Genomic DNA, 18424 nt, shown 5'->3' with positions numbered 1-18424 from the left:
CACTGTTCTACTTGTACTTGTACCATTTCATTGATGAACGTTCCTGAAAAGGAACCTTTAGGTTCATTCTTGACCATGGGAATAATAGGTTGACAAATAATATAAAGGGTTTGTTTACTGTACTAGCTTTGATCTGTTGATGAAGACTGTGAGATGTGGTTGAAAGCATTGGAAAATATAAATCCAATTTGTAGTATGATTTTTATATGATTATTATTATTATTATTATTATTATTATTATTATTATTATTATTATTATATATTATTATATAAAACTTGAGTTCCTAATCCTACTGAAGATCCATAAATAAATCATTGGGAATCATTAGGAAAAAAAATTTAAAAAATTAACCTAGGCAGGTAAGAGTTAGGCTATGTAGTAACAACTAATCAACTTTGTGATTCCTCATAAACAACCAAGAAAGCAGTGCTTGAGATGAATTCAAACAAACGACACTTACAACAACAACTCTTAATCACAAAATGAGTGCTGGACTATTTCTTTGATGCACATGGTGTAACCTCCAGACATGTGGGCAGTGTTATTGCAGCTCTGAGATTCTTACACAATGTAAAAAGACATTTGAGTCAGGCAGTGAAGAAAAAAGTGTTGCAATATTCGGGATGATAAACACACAAATCTCCTTATGCGCCCCACAAACTGCTGTAATCCCGTCTCTTCTCTCTATTTTTGGATGAGTCCTTCTCTGTAAAGGACACAGTTGATGTAGTATCACAACAAGCAGCAAGAATTTTAAGTATTTGGCTCAAGCAAGCAGGCAGGCTGGATAGATGGAAAGAAGAAAGAGATGCTCATGAGCCCCTTCCAGCTGCCATGTGACTTTTGGAAAGCAACTCGATGAATCACAGCGAGTCAGAAGAGAACACAACCAAGCGTTTCCTGATTCAAAATATTGCTCAATACTTCCAAGGTCTTTTCCACCCTCCCTTCAGATCCTTGGCTTGGGCCAGAGTTGCTAATTATCACCAGGTTCCAAATGGAAAGAAATCATCAGACACATTCAGGGTTCATACTTCTGAAGACACAAGGCAATGTGAATAATATCTTCCCAATCTGCTGGTTCACCGTGCAAATATGGGAGGGTATAAATATCAGATGGAGCATGATAAGCGTCATTTAAGAATTATTTACATTGCTGATGACAATGAGGAGGGCGGTCTGTTGTATTCAGCACGCGCTTAATCTCTGGGGTTTACGCTGCATTGACTTTGAGCATTGAGAATCTAAAGAGGACTTCAAAGCTTCTGTGGTCGGCTAAATTATTTTCAGACATCACACACACATACACACACACACACACACACACACACACACACACACACACACACACACACACACACACACACACACACACCTAAACACACAAACACACTCCTGAAGGATAAGGATGCCGAGTGTTCCCACTCACCTCTGACACTGCCAAAATTACTTCTGTTAACAACACATTAAATGATCCATCCTTACCAACGGCTCAAAGCAAGCACCAGATAACCTTTAATGTTTTAGAATTACTAAAGGTAAATTGCTTTCCCTATCACTAAACACACTTCTCACATCCACATACTGTAATTTTAAAGACACGCCTCACATCCCGACAATAAAAATCAGATGGTGATGTATTTACGAGTTTGTCAAGCACACTCCTGTTTAAAGAGGGAAGGAAAAGTGCAGATGTGTTTTTATGTTTCTAGCAGCAGGTAGCTGTGCAAGGAAGCCAAATTACAACACTACTGAGTGTGAAATAAGAAAAGCCATTAGCTTCTTCTGGGGATTCATTGGCTGTTATCACAAGACGTCCAACCACAAGCTATTCATTAAAGAAATCTCTGCACAGCAGACACAGCAGTGAATTAGTTCATGTGCTATGTGCAGAAACTACCCCAGCAGTTGTGAAGGGAGGACAAAATATATCAGATATCACCATTGTCACATTCACTGCATTTATTTGGTATATGTATTTTAACTCAAGATATGCAACACAGACAAAAATGAGCTGTTGCTGTGGAACGTGTGATACAGTTAACAGGTCTGAAGTTCATCAAGGTACAAACAAACGAAAACAAACAGAAAACAGCTGTCAAGCGCCACAAAAATGGCTGCATACCAACAACTGCAGCATATTATCAGTCCTCCACCGGCAAACCTGGATTACCTGCCGCCTACTTTCTCCGTTTAAAGGAATACACAAGAAGTTTCAGTGACACTCTGTAACTAAATAATAATATGGTCAGGAGATAAACAAACAGATCTTCAACTGAGGGAGTGTCCTTTGCACTGCTTCATCATAAACAAAACGTTCCAACCTTTTTCTAGATAACTACAGTTGAGACATTACTTACAAACAGAATGGGACCAACTATGTACTTCACCATCCAACGAAAAAAAAAAAAGAATCCTCATGAGAATAATTAAAGGGGCAATTCAAATTATATCACACATATATAAGATATTAAATTATCTTTAATTAAGAAAAACTAATGGATAACAGCTGGATATAAAGGAAAAATGGGAACGGAAGATGAACACTATCAGTTCAGATAAAAACTGTGAACTATCATGTAGAGAAGGATATCAAATAACAAATAGACCTACTTGGAAAATACTCTCAGGACTCTGGCCTGGGAGGAGACCACACACACATTTTTCAGGACTGTCCAAAATTGGCAAAAAGGTGTTTAGATATAGAACTGCCCCCTTAAGACAATTATGTGTTATGTCTCTGCACATATGACTTTACTGTACAAATGCACTTTAAAAACGGCAATTGTAGGTTGGATTCCTTTCACTTGGTTGAAGATGTTCTGACATATAACTCACTGACTGTGTGAGTCATATGCCAGGGTAGGTAGGTAGGTAGGTAGGTAGGTAGGTAGGTAGGTAGGTAGGTAGGTAGGTAGGTAGGAGGATAAGAACAATGGCAATTGTGGGTTCATAGTGAGCTATAATGGGCGATTTGAAGAAATGAGGCAGTTAATAGGTAGGGATGGGAATTGAGAGCCGGTTCCAAATTATCCGATAGCATGTCGTAAAGCTGATCGATTCCTTTTATCTATTATCTATGCCAGCATGTTGCTCTGTCAGTTGCAGATAACTCAGTCTCAGAAAATAAAACTGCATCGATGCTGAAAATCTGTGTAAGCCTTTTTTTCCACACAGAAAATTGATCAGGAATCAATAAAGGAATTGACAAAGAATCCAACAAGCACAATTAATAATGGTATTGGTATTAATAAAATTTGATCAATTTCCTATGAACAGTATTGATCCACGATGTTGTCCAAGATTTCTTGTCTTGATTTTGTTATTCAAAATAGATCCTACATGACATTAACGAACATACTGAAACAACATGTCTCTTATTAATGACCACTAGCAGTTGAAGGTGATAAGCTTTGCTCCTTCACAGGTTCACTTAACCAGTTGCTTACTTTCATCCCCATTCAGCCATCCTCACTCGTGGCTTGTGGTGATGTTACAATTCCTCAGAATGCCATCCCTTACAACAGTCGGCAAGTGACAAGATGTTCCAATTCTCCCTCTGGCACACATAACAAAAAAAAACCTCCTCAGACATTGCACCATGCAGGCAGTGTACGTTCAACATGTACACAGAAACATAAAGAGAGAGCCAAGCTCACAGGCACCTTGCAAAGACCTTTTCTTCCAGATGAGGTTTGCCGAGCACACAAGCTTTGGCGACGCCCTACTTTGCATTGCACACATTCACTGAGCAGCTTAAGTCATTAATTTCCCTCTGCCCAGACTGGCCACAATTCAAGAGGAACCTAATGACAATATATTAAAGTAATTACCTGACCCAACCTCAAAATCAATTTCTTTAAGAGCTGTGATGGGCCAGTGAAATGTGTTCTGCACACATTTTCTACCCTGCCTCTGGACTGTGCCATGATATGTAGAATTAGTCTTGCAGGGGAAAATAGGAAGGTATTACATTTAATCAGCACTAAATAGAGTAGAGATGTGTCTCTGCATCAGCTGCAATAGTGAATAGGTTAATAATTACAGCAGTAAGCAGCTTGGCGTGAAAGCATCTTACTCCAACTTGTCTTCTATTGCCAATAACACTCACTGAGCCCTCAGTTTACTCACTCCCCTTCCCCGCTAGATCCATTTTCAAGCTAGCTCAATTCCAGAGAGATTATACACTAAAGGCTATTCTCTTTAGTTTTTTGTCTCTTCCTCCCTTGAATGTTTTTCATTCCTGCCAGCTCACCGAATTCCTCCTCACTCAGCCGGCCCCCACTCTGCTTAACACATCTGTGTGATAAATATAAAGCACCATTTTCCTTTACCGTAAGGATCTCTTTCTCTCTCCAAGCCAATCTTTTTTCTTCGTCTGTCTCTCTCAGAACTCGGCTTATTTTCCCAAACTCCACCAGATCGTGAAAGTCATTGACACACCCTCAGACATGAGGCCTTCCAGTAGTTTCTTACTCTATTTTCACTATGGTGTGAAAATAAAACCTAATATCCAAGTGCTGCGGAGGGTGAATCCCTCACCTAGGCGTCAGGCCAGATAACAGGAGATCAGATCTCAGGGGCACACTGAGGAGTCCAGACACTTGCTCTCACTGTACTTCTCATTTCCCCAGGATATCACACACCCATCTGTCAGCATGATTGACTCTGTGTGTGTGTGTGTGTGTGTGTGTGTGTGTGTGTGTGTGTGTGTGTGTGTGTGTGTGTGTGTGTGTATGAGAGATTGAAAAATATAGACACACATTGACATACATGTGAGTGCCAATATGATTAAGTAAAAATTCCACACATGCACACACCACACAGACACACACACCTGCTCATTCAGATATTAATAGTACTATTTATAAAAAGAAGCAGCATAGCAGAAGCTATTTTACATCAATGCTATTGCACCTTATAAAGATATTATTGCATGTTTTATTTACAGATGTTATTGCACATTTCCTCATTGTATGGAAATACTATTCCAGTTTTTAATCCTGTAGTGAGGAGTGTTGTTTGGTGGAGAGTGTTTCATGGAGTTTAGTTCAATGTTGGCTCTGGGGTAAAAGCTGTTTTGAGCCTGGACGTGTGGGTCTTTAAGGTCCTGTAGGGCCTTCCAGATGGCAGAAGGGAGAAGAGATGCTGGTAGGGGGTAGATCTGTCCTTCAGAATGCTGCTGGCTCTGCAGAGGAGGCATGATCTGAAGGTGTCTTTCAGTGAGGGCAGGAGAAGTCCAATTATTTTCAGGGCTGTGACTTGCTGGAGAGCTCTCCTGTCTGCTGCTGAAGTTGGCACGTCATACTGTAACAGTATGTCTGTAGACTGTCAATAGAGCAGTGGTAGAAGGACACAAGCAGCTTTGCAGACAGGTCCTAAGTGTCCTTAGAAAGTAGGTAGTGAGCAGTGAGCCTTTTTTTTACCAAAGTGGTGGAGTTGATTGCCCATGTGTGGTCCTCTATGATGTTGGTTCTTAGAAACTTGAAGCTGGAAACCCTATCTATTTCTACTCCTGTGATACTTAGAGGAGAGATGTCTGCGCAGTTTCACTTTCCCTAAGGCTGAAATTATAATTTTTTTTATGTTGAGCAATAAATCGTTTTCTGTACACCATCCGGCCAGCTTGCAGACTTCATCCTTGTTGGCTGTCTTGTCCCCATTTGAGATCAGTCCCATCACTGATTTGTCATCTGAAGATTTCATGAGGGGTGTGTGAGGATGCAGTCATATGTATAGAGGGAACACAGGAGAGGTCTCAGCACCCAGCCGAGTTTGTTTTTGTTTGTGATTATCTGACTATTATGGCTGCTCAATGTAGCATTTGAGACCTCTATATATTATTAGAGCTTGAGAAAAACAAAGAAATAGGAAAAATAAACAGAATATAATAATGGTTTTGGACTCTTGGTATTGTGATAGCATTTTGCCCATTTTCTGAAATTGTAAAGAATAAACTTTAATTCAAAAAACTATTGACAGAGTAATTGATAATGAGAGCAATACACACACACACACACACACACACACACACACACACATATATATATATATATATATATATATATATATATATATATATAAATACATAATAATCAAGTGTCAGCAGTATGGTTAGCAGAAGTATCCCTCAAAGTTAAGACTATATGACCCATAAACCTTCCTTTCTGTTGCAATATATCCCAACTCAATTGGATGTGTCCTTTTATGTTCGCTGGTCTTTGGCTTTATTGACAACACATATGTTTAAGGTAATTTAGAAGATTTTTATTTTTAATGTTTTGTATAAAAGCTGTAATTTTATAGTGTATTGCCTGCTACTTCCCAGCAGTGTCCCGTTTGCCTTTTTTCCCCCTAGGATGGTAAAGTCACGAGCAGTCCAACTTTGACTCTGATTGGCTTACCCTGATATTCTTGCCTTAACTCACACTCCTCATACCTAAACTTGAACAACCCAAACCATTGAAGGCAATGAGTACTAGGCAATGAGAGTCAGAGTAGGGTGGGTCATGAGTGCTATGCTGCCACTGGGCACTGACCATTTTATTTCTGGTAGTGCAAGCAGCCAGAGCTTGCTAAATGTAAGTAATTTGACTAACTTTAAAACTAGATAATAAAAGAAAGTTCTATGACATTTGTTCTCTGTATGTATTTGTTCATGCTAAAGTCTACTCTCTAGCTGGATAAGCACTTACAACTGAGCCTTCTCTTTCCGCATGCTTTCAGACAAATTGATTAATCAAGTACAACTGTTTTTTTTCAAACGCATTGAGGTTTGTGGGAAACTGGGGAAAATAGAGAAACAACATGTGTCAGAAACCTGTAAACCTAGATAAAAACAAGAGAATTGAAAACCATTACACCTTTACCTTTATATTTATACTAAGAGTTATATCACATGTGCACACTCCAGAGGCTTCTTCTCTTACACTTGGGAGGAGAAAAAAAGGTGGTGGTGCGACACTGACCAGTCCAATCAGTCCAATTCACTCTGTGATTCGAGGCACGTTTTCCATTAGTTTGTACCCGGGTCATTTTGGCTCCAGAAAACTTATTTGCTCACAGTGAGCATGTCTACTCTTCTGTTTGAGTCTTCTTTTCCATTGTGCAGCATTCACACAAAGAGAGAGAATTCACAGATTGGGGACCTTTGAGTTTGAATGGAATATCTATATGTAAAAAACATGAGGATTCCTCATCTAAGTAAGAAAAAAAACAACAATTGATTGTTTTATTTTTGCACCATTAATACATTTGTTTGATATTATTAAGGCTCAGTAACAACATGGTTCTTATATTTCTGAAACACTTACACTCTCCTGCATCCTAAACCTGTTGACATACAGACAATAAAACCTCATGCATAAAACACAAAATAACTATTAACCTCAATTTAATTTATTTACTTAGTGTTAGTGATCTACTCCAGTCTAAATTTTTACAAGATAATGTTAAGTTGGCATCATTTAATGGAATTGTATTGGTTGTCAACCTCCTAAAAAATGCCAGAGGATAAATATTTTTCACCACGAGTGAGAAGGTTTTATTTGAAGTTCTATTTTTTATTGTAAAGTCTGAAAATCTCTTCCATGAATCAAACTGTTGATCCAGTGGAGCTCTGTAAAGAAAGAATGTTCTGGATGATTATTAGCACCTTTCCATGTGTAATCCTCTGGCTTTTGTTTGCTTTCTTTGGCATCTCATATCACAGAAATTTGTTTTATGGGAAAACAGAAAATGCTCAAAGCTGTTTTACTTGCAGGAGTGTCAGCAGAATCCTGTTTCTAGAAACTGAAATGTTAAAACTGAGAAATTAAGCAAAGATGCTGAGAATTATTTTTACTTGTTCCACAAACAGCAGGATAATCTTTTGTTATAGGCGAGACCGCAACATGCACAATTCCCACAGTCGAGGTGACCTTAACAAAAGTTGAGAATGCTTCCTCACCATCAGCTTAAAATGAAAGTCAGTCCAAGTCTAAAATCATGCTGAATATATGGCAAAATTATTTGGACCTGGTATGACAATGAAACAATGATAATTGACCTAGGAAGGCCAGTTTCCTAGGTCAGTGAGTTTGAAGGCAAGTCAATTGGTAATCTCAATCTCATCTTTGAAGCCAACATGGATGAAAGACCTTAAAAGCTTAGAAAAAGTGAAAATTAAAAAATCTACACTTGCTAATGCTGATGAAGATTGTGTCATCAAATTTTTAGCTGGGCACTCTGTGTTGGGAACATACCTGTGATAAATATCACAGAACTTCACTTAGCGTTTTTTTCTCATACTGTAAAAAGAAAACCGAAGTAGTATATGATGCCCGCTGTGGTAAACACAAAAACAACAAGGACCTTGGACAAGAGGCTGAAAGAGCACTGGAAGGAGACATTATCAGCCATTTGTGACCGTCAGACCAAAACCACTCAGGGCATCAACTGGGAACGAGATCAATGAGATGAATATTTTGTCACAGATCACCTACTTGGTTTAGGTCTCTACATTCTTTTAGCTTTCTTTCTATGCACAAGTATTGGAAGTTAAGTTACTCTCTGAGTGAAACTCAGACAAACTTTGTTGTTTCCCATCAGTGGGAAGCCAATTGCTGCTGAGGTGCAGCTTCCTCAGCATCTTAGTTTTCACACATATTGACTGCTGTTAATCTGACTCTCAGGCCTCAACATGAAAAATAAGGCTCTGAAGCAAACTCCAACTGAGATCCGGTGGATTGTAGGCAAGCAACAGCCTCTACACTTTCTAACTGCCCCTCTCGCTCTCTATTCCTGTGAAGCCCTTTCCCAGTGGATGGTGACTCATCTAACACTGCCTGCAGGAAAACTAGCACTCTGGCTCATGGTGTAATTTCATAGGAAGCATTTAATATCACTGACATTAAATGCAGAGATCTCAAAGGCTGCATACCATGAGCTACTTTCAGGTTAAATACATAAAATGTCATGGAAATTGTTACATGTTACATGTGGAGATGTATTACATATATATAAATGAAAAACAGGATTTCATTTTTTCATCAGCAGGTTTCATATTTTAAATTTAGGAAAGTGCTAGTGCTGTCAAAGATTAAAATATTTAATCGTAATTAATCGCATTAATGTCATAGTTAACTTGCAATTAATCGCAATTAATTGCATATTTTTATCTATTCTAAATGTCCCTTGATTTCTTTTTGTCCCATTATTTTTTCTCATTTTAATGCTCTCATCAACATGGAAAAGTGGATCGGCTTGCTTAGTGCAAATGTTGTTTTTATTGAAAACAACATTGGCATATACTGTAGTGTTCAATTTCACACTAACATTCTCACTTGGAGCAAATAATCTCTCACACAATGTAACACTGTCCATCAATAAAAGGGTGAAAAAAATACTTTGTCACACAAACAGCCCCTTCAACAGCCCCTTTCTAAGGGATCAAAACAGGGCGATACAAAATAAAATTACAAAGTGCACATATAAGGTAAACTAGGACTCTTTCTCAAGTTTGCTTTGAACATAGCAGTCAGGCTACTGCTCTTTATTCACCAGAGGCTCATCAACCCAGCCTCTTATTTCAGAAAGAATGTACAGTAACGGTTACCAATAAAAGGTAAGCCTACTTCTTCTTTGCTTTGAGCCAGTTACTCAAACAGACAAGCCTGTTGGCATTTTCAGACAACAAGGAATCCATCCATTTCAGCGTCTCGCACTCGCCATCCACTCAAAACGTAATGTCTACTACTCTTAATAAGTGTGTGTGGCGTGCCTGTTGTTGTGTTTCCGGTCTAGGTAGATCCGGTGTGGTGTTGTAGTTTTTCTAACATTACTAGTTGTTGCAACAGCATGTGAAAAAAAACTACAAAGTGTGCTAGGCCAAAAAGAACGTTAATCTCGCCGTTAAAATGGGTTTGCGTTAACGCTGTTATTAACGTGTTTAACTGACAGCACTAGAAAGTGCTTTTCGAGTTGACAAAATAACACACCTGTAAGCTGCCAAGTACACCTGCTCAGGCAATTTCTCCCACTGAGCAGCTCCTTAAAGGCAAGCGGATGTGCCTTGCTCGGAGACATCACAGCAGTGCTTGTCAAGAGAAGGGAGGAATTACTCCTCCACTGCCATCACACAGACTGAGTCTGGAAAATCAATCTTACAATCCTCTAGTCACTGGGCATAACAGAGACTAGATTGGTTCAAGGTATGAAATGCAATCAACACCAAAATATCACAAGAGGGGAGCACAGCCAAGAATCGAACAGTTGTGATGGCTCTGCTGTACAGTGCAAATAATCTTTCACAGCATCTGCCAGGATCAATGTTAACCCTATTTTGAGCAAGAGAAGATAGTGCCATTCTTTTTTACTTGTTTGTTAGACTGCTTAATGTAATATCTCATAATATCCTGGTAGAGATGAAGGTAAAGTGTACTTGGTGGGGGCCCACAGCAGCTCACCTGGTAGACCCCATGTAGGCAGTGGCCCAGGTCAGAATCCAACCTGTGGATGTCATCCCCCTCTCTCCCCACTTTTCAGTCTTTACCTTTCCTATTGAATAAAAGCATAAAAAACCCAAACCTGCACTCTGTAACCTCCCATGCTGTAAGAAACAGGTTGCCTTAAAATGTTGAGGGAGTTTTGAACATAACTGTATGTCTTTGTCTTGCAATGTTGGTCTATAGGCAATAAATAAATACTGAACTTGATGGTGTAACACACACACACAGAGCAGGTAAGTCAGTAATAGAAGTATTTACCTCAGTGTAAATTCACATCTAAACTACCTGATTGTTCCTTAACATAAAAACAAGAAGAAATCAGCAAATCTGAGCTTTAGCTGAATGAATGTAACATCATTGCAATCAGGACAAAGCAATCTGACGGTGTGACTGAATTCATCCAAAATTGACCTAGAATCTGAAATTCAATTCATTCTTCTACATAGCTTCCTAAAACAACCACTTATGCTGACTTGACTGTGTGGTATGTAGACATAAAACCATGGGCACCAACAATACATACTGATTAACATATATATTTCACATGGCTTGTGGTGGCTGAAATACACCTGTAACTGGCAATTTAGTTGACGTTTTCCACAGAATCTGTTCGCAAGCATTTCAAAATTACGAAGATGCAACATCTGTAAATATTAGTCAGTTAGCACAAACATTGTAAGTTACATCATAGAAATACATTTTTAAACATGTAGGATGACATTGCCGGTGTGTTTGCTTACTGATTTCATTCAGGAAACCTGTGCCATCTGTGTTGTGAGATTACAAAGAATTGCTTTGTTTTTCATTCAGTTAAATGCCTGATTTGGAGCAGCAGACCTATGTCTCCTTTGACTATCACATGTTGCTACTAAGCAGTCATTATGTCTGTGCTTATCATCTAATAGCTGTAAACACATATCAGGTGTTGAATGGAACTGACTGATTTGACTGATTGACTTGATTGGATCGTTCAGAAGAAATCTTGCACAAAACAAATCTGCTGATGTTATGTTCCTATGACAGCATATTGTGTATGGCTCAAATTCCTTCAAATTTCATGTCAGACTAATTGTCTGATCTCCTACTTGCCACTTGTGGATTTTTTCCCACATTTACATATATTCACAGAATCTATGATAATACCAATATAGCTTCCTATTATCAGTGCAATCAGTGCAGATTCATGCTGTCGTAGCCTGCTGCCTGCGACAGCCTTATTGTGTTTATTTCTGCCAGGATTTTGCATATTCCTCCCTGTTGGAATCTGTCTTCTCCTGTTGATCATATTCAGCTTGCATCCCCATTGAGATGACATAAACAACAGAGATTTAAATTTAGATTTAAATGTTCCTGACAAAGGCAGTTCTTATGATATACGTACACCAATCAGCCATAACATTATGACCACTTGGGCATCCTGACTCGTCTGAAGCTACACAGCCCCATATGCAACAAGCTTTGATGCACTGTGTGTTCTGACACCTTTCTATCAGAACCAGCATTAACTTTTTCAGCAGTTTGAGCTACAGTAGCTCATCTGTTAGATCGGACAACACGGGCCAGCCTTCACTCCCCATGTGCATCTATAAGCCTTGGCCACCTGCGACCCTGTCTCCGGTTCACCTCTTTTCCTTCCTTGGAGCACTTTTGATAGGTACTGACCAGGAACACCACACAAGAGCTGCAGTTTTGGTCAAAGTCAAAAATCATATCCTTGAGAGGGATGGGAGAAAGACCTGACTTCAGAAAATGTACAGCTTACTTAGCCAGCACTACATAATTGATTATGTTGTTACCAACAGTGAAGCAATTAACAACCTGAAGAGCTCTGAGGCATATCAGTACTTTCATAGAAATAAAGTAGGCTGTCTTTTATTAGAGGAGGTGGAACAGGACCATGTCTTTTTAAAAGCAGACACAGAGCGAAGTCATAGCATCAAAGTCCCACATAATCACATCACTAGCTAATGCTAAGAAAAGTTAAGCCCTGTTTGGACGGGATTAAATCACAGAGGGAGGTGGGAAATGTAATAGTCACTGTTCCTCCGTAATTTAACTCATCATCATTTTAACTGTCATGAAATGACAGGATAAGATCTGTAATAGATGTGGGTATGCTGCAGGTAACTGCCACCTGTCCCCTATAGTATGGGATCATCCTGTAAAATTTAGGATTATTTTGTATTGAAAAATAAAATGCACTGTCCCTTACTGAATCAATACAGGACACAATTTGTCCCGTACTTTCATTCACACCCTACTCTAATGTATACAATATATTTTCACATGCTCGGAATGACATGCAAAATAATAAAACCAAAAGAGTTTCATGTGACATAGTGGAAAAGTAACCTATTAAATCAGAATTTGTGGACACCTAATGACAGGCAAGTTGTCTATCCCTCAGTGCCATTGTTGCCCTGGTTACGGAGACTCAGATGTGTGGTTTCAAAAATGTCAACAAATACCTCCAGATAAAGTCTGCCTGTGAAAAGGGGCTGTCTAAATACATGTCTGAATGGCAGACTACTAGAAATACTAGAAATGATGTTAATAATAAATCATATTATGTTGTTATAACTAATTTGCAACAGCAAATATGTTGTGAGGGAAACGTTAATGCTGACCAAATTATGTTTTCAATTAACATAATGAGGAAACATAACATTGACATTAGCTGGCAAGTTGCAAAACGGTGATACTGAATGTATCAGTAAAATGATCACTGACAACATATTTCATTTGTTTTCCGCCAAAATAGGCAATCTTGCAATACTATTCACTTGTAGAGACTACAGCATTATTCGGAAATCAGCAGTAATTTGAAACATATTATTTTATTTACATTTAACCAAAATCACAATCTTTGCCTAACCTTACCAAAGTGCTTGCCGGAGTCTGGACCACTGACTGAGTTGTGACAGTCCTGTATCACATTAAAGTAATGTAATGCATGAAAAAACATTATCTCTGAATATAATCCAGACAGGTAGTACGAAATAACTCCAAAAACAATTTAGTAATATACAAATGTAATTTCTAGAAAACAGGGTTTCAAGTGGATGTCAGTGGGAATGAGCAGGCAAACTGTACACTTTGCCATAGAGGATTTTCTGTCACAATTTGTGCATAAGAAATTCACCAGAATGCAGGAAATGAAGTGTCTGATACTCAGTATCTCACAGGGGGTGACCCTAAGAACCCACAATTGATTTGTGTACCCCAGGCCTGGGGCCACTGGCAAGGTAAACCTTTCCACATTGAACATGACAACCCTAGCTGCAAGACAAACCAAAGCTTCCCCAGAGGGGCACAGTATAGCTGAAGGGGAGGCATGGAGCAAGAGGCAAGAGGCAAAGACACTGCGTGAGGTGAATCTGAATCAAAAATAACATACATAATGTACACAGTTTCAGATTCAGTGTAACCTCCCTTCTCTCTGTCCAAAGGAAAAAAAAATACTACTAAACTTGCTGAATCATCACATTTTTAAATTTCAAAGTAATCCAGTGATAGTTGTCTGTACATCCATGGATACACTGCAGACAGGAGCTGCTAATAGCTAATTCGGCATCAGTGGCAGAACTAGACTTTTATACAAGGGGAGGCCAGAGGGTGGTCAAGGCTTTATCAGGGGGGGCATATACTAGGCCTAATAAAGAATGGAACGGAAAGTGGCTGGAGGAATTGGACCTAAGTTTCACTTTCAGTTTCTGGTGCAGCCATTAAACCGGCACACCGTCATTTCTTCAGAAAATTAAAAACACCCGTGGGAGAAGTCGGTGTCTTGGCAAAACAAAGAGAAGGCTGCACATCACAGACTCTAGACGCAAGACTCAGCTCAAGGATCAAATAAAAAATGTAAAAATCGCGCTGTTTTCGACGTGACGTTCAGTGACCTGTCAATCAACTGGGGTGGCACCCGAGGTGTCCAATCAGGTTCCAGAGGTGGACAGTGCTACCCCGGCCACCCCTCTAGCTCCGCCCCGTTCGACATACTTTCAATGGTGCCAGTTTACCAAAACATAAACAAATATAGACTAAGAAGACACTTCACAAGCTGTAGCCTTCACTGACTCACCTGGCAACATGTCCTGTTTACATCCCCCAAACTCCTCCAAATGGTAGGAGATGTAGTTTCAAAACATACAATCACAATCACAACAGCAACTAATAGTGACTGGTTATTTGTATTTATTACTGAGCCCTTTGGGGTTTCATATATGAGCACTGATAGCTGCTCCACAAAGTCTTTGCCCTATTGCGAGACTTAAGTTTTCAAAAACAAAGTCCCTTTTTTCCCCAATTTATAATAATGAATTCAGGGTCTCCTTACTGTAGAAAATAAATAACGTGATTACTACTACTGCCAGCATCATCCCAAAAACCTCTTCAGGATTGCTCGAAACTGCCAGGATAATAAATAGTCATAAAGCAATTTTCACAGCTTGTGTGCCAGCCGGTAGAGGAAAAAATATAAACTAAAATGTAGTTTAGGAATTATAAATTGAGCAGCTGATTGCCTAAGCAATCTTTGCTCTTTCTTTGGGTTGACATTTTCTTTAAGTTCCAGTCTGCAATGGCGTGAAGTCAGAGAAAATGGTTTCCAATATAGCAATCAGGGTAAACATTTCCTTGGCAGATGATTTTATGTAGATGTGCCAGAGGAAATGCAACACTTGGTGACAGTCTGTCAGAAGCGGCTGTGACGAGTTCAGATATTAATACAAGCATCTTACAACCATGCATTCATTAAGTCAGCATACATATGGACATCATGCAAATGATGATGAAGTCTGTCTTGCTTAAAACCAGTATTTCAACTCAGTTTACACAACAGCCAGATGGACAGTCCAGATGGACCACAACTCAGCCAAGTAGGCTACATTTACCAACTGATTGTGAGTCTTTATGGATATTTATAATATACTCAGTGGGAAAAGACTTTATCTTGTGCGTTGTTGAAATAATGTCTAATACAGTCAAATTGAAAAAAGAGTAATGTTTCGAGACCTTTCAGTAAAAAAACATTTTTACTACTTCTTATAGAACACTGGTATACATTAAAGACTCACGTAAGCTCTTTTTGTTGTTCCCAAATACAAAGGGATTCACAGGAAGAAGTCTTTTCTGGGCACAGATCTCCTTCACATTGGATGTGATGCATTATATGTTTCCATCAACAGCAACAGTGACATTTGTTTGGTATAAATAGAGGGCAAGCTCAGCATTTAGAGCAAGCAGTAACAGCTGTTAGCATTAATAATAATAGCATCTGCTGCCGCAGCAGAAGTAACAGCAGTAATTTGTGTGTAATTGTGTGGATGAATTCACTCACTAGCTTTTTCTTAGCTTTTAACTGCATCTCATAGTCTTAAATGGCAAATGGAACTGGGACATAAATGTGGAAAAACGGTCACCTGAATCAGTTCTGTTAGCTGATGAAGACCATGGCATGTGGTTGAAAGCTTAAAGTAAGCTAATGAGTTGACCTTAAGTTGAGCTCTCCTATCTGTCAAGTTTATGTGGCTCCATCCACCCTCCAGGGATTTATCTCAATGACGTACATTTCCTTCTGTGAAAGGACCTTTGATTTGTTTGTTTTATATTATTTGTGTTTTGGGTGATAAACGATGGCTAACCAGCTTTGTGGTTGTGAAGGAATATTGTCAACTAATTTTTATTTATTAACAGTTTGAGAGAAGTTAGTAGGTTTTTCACATATGGTCATGGTGTTTGAGCTTCACCGCATGTACGGCAGTTTTAAGAAAGTAACTATCATATGACATAGGTCACTGAGTTGCATTAAGCACTGATTATTTATAGAAAATAGACTGCAAACTATAGAACCCTCAAATATAACTGATATAACTCTGCACTTAACCAAAACAAGCAGTCACATTTCAAACTGACCATTGGTAGTAATAGCATCATCATAGTCATAGAAATAGTAGCAGTAGTAGAAGTAGCACTAGCAATACTAGCAGTACTAGTAACAGCCTTTGGACTATCTGTCCCAGAAGCAGTAAACATCATGGCTGTCCATCCTACCATGTAGCTGGTAGTCCACAGAGATGTCGGAGGAGGCCTGCAGCAGAGCCGACCTGCGATAAACCACGTGGACCCTGCCCTGGTCCTCCAGCTCCTGAGTGCCTCTCTCCAGCGGCTCAATGAAGTATTCATCTGAGTCAGTGCGGATCATTCCAGCCTGCAACACAATATCAGGACAGTGAGCATACAGAACCAGCAAGTGCACCTGCTTCTGTACTGAGAGGAAAGAGTACACATGGACAGTTCCTTAAATACCTCAATAGAATTAAGCTAGAAAGAGACTTTAGATGCCTTAATGGCCTACCATAATCAACCATGATCTATTAAGCACAAGCAATTACGCTAAGATGTTCACAAATCAAGATAATTATTGCATTAAGCTGAAAATAAGTTCAAGAAAATCTGTTTCTCTTTATGTAAATGTATGCAACAAGACAACAACAATTTGTTACTCCTTGACTTGTGTACACAGACAGACGACAACATAATGACACCATAATGTCCAACCTAACAATCCTGTGGAAAAAAACAGATGCGTAAAATATATGACAATGAAAAGACAGATGTGCTAATTAAATATTTAGTAATTTATTCAATACAGGATGTCTGCTTAAATGTATTTGGGTATTTCTGTGCGATATTGTGACATGTTGTTTTGAGGTTTCCTGCAACTTACAATCTGTTTGCAAGTATCAGCCGGGTGCCCGCCAGCTGCAGGTGGTGATCAGTAAGCTACACATCATTAGTATCACATTGGAACAAAATTGCTTTGTGATCGCTACCTGCCGCCCTCATATTTCCTGCAATAAGAAGCCAGTCATGCCCACAGTTTAGGGCGGATATAATGGATGACACTGTCCAGTTAACACAGCAAGGTACCAACAATGTACAACTCATCAAATCCAAATGATGTGCTAAAGCAGGTGTCACACGCGTGAAGGCTGAGTGAAGCTGCAATTGAGGAGCAGGTGACCTAGCTTTGTACTCTTCTGAGCCATCCACAAGCCTTTTCTGTAATTACGGTGCATTTTCCTTACAAATATTACAAATGCACCCTTCAGATCTGTCAAAAATGCAATTCAGAATGCTAATAAGCTCTCAGCCTTGTGTAATGTTTTGATTCATCAAGCACATCAATGTGAAATGCTAATATGTATGGTCTGCTTATCTGTGCAGCCCTCAGAACACTCTATGTGTCACTCTACTGTGAACACCAGAGGCATCCATTGAGACAGGGGGAACATTAATGATTTAATGCCTAACAATCACATTCATCCAATGAAGAGCGAGTTGCCTTGGCTGAAAAAATGCTGTTATTGTGCACCTGTACGCAGACAGGACCACCTCTCACAGAGCTCCAGAGGAATTTGTTCCAGCTCTCGGTCAGCCGGTCGACCGGTCCAGCTCCACTGCTCCACCTCGCAGGCCTTACCTCGCTCTGGCCTCTTCACTAACACTCTGTTGGACAGTGCACATATGGTGCTTTGCAACCAACACACACACTGAACTCATTTCCAACTCCCATAGTCCCCAATCAACCGAACACTCCCCCCTCTCTCTCGTCCTGTTTACACGCACTACTGGCTAGAATCCAATTTAAGTTGTTATTCAAGTTTACTTGTAACTTTGATAATGTGCTGTGATGACTGACTCTCCCCGCTGCCATTAATAAACACATTAACAGAACATTCATGTCCCAAGGTGTTCTACACATAGATGAACAGTCTGCCAGTAAAATGAAATTAAAACTTTAAGCATCCAAATTACCTCTTACTTGCGCAGCAGGGGAAAAAGACATGATCATTCCAAAAGTTAATACTGTTTACTGCCACTTTCTGACATCATAATGAAGCCATAATGTCAGTCTGATTTGATGCAGTTTAAA

The 18424-nt window shown here is 39.3% G+C and overlaps 1 protein-coding gene across 2 annotated transcripts in view; it reads right to left on the bottom strand.

Annotated features, from left to right (window-relative positions):
- Positions 1-18424, bottom strand: part of adamts3 (ADAM metallopeptidase with thrombospondin type 1 motif, 3) — a 144519-nt gene that overhangs the window by 99414 nt on the left and 26681 nt on the right. For both annotated transcript variants that reach the window (XM_051421696.1, XM_051421697.1), the window contains exon 4: positions 16540-16696. In XM_051421696.1, coding sequence (XP_051277656.1) covers positions 16540-16696 — 157 coding nt within the window. The remainder of the gene's footprint in view (positions 1-16539; positions 16697-18424) is intronic.

Source organism: Dicentrarchus labrax, unplaced genomic scaffold (genome assembly GCF_905237075.1).
Source record: "Dicentrarchus labrax unplaced genomic scaffold, dlabrax2021, whole genome shotgun sequence".
Classification (NCBI taxonomy): domain Eukaryota; kingdom Metazoa; phylum Chordata; class Actinopteri; family Moronidae; genus Dicentrarchus; species Dicentrarchus labrax.
Note: the sequence above shows the minus strand (reverse complement) of the source record. Positions and strands in the feature narration are given on the sequence as shown.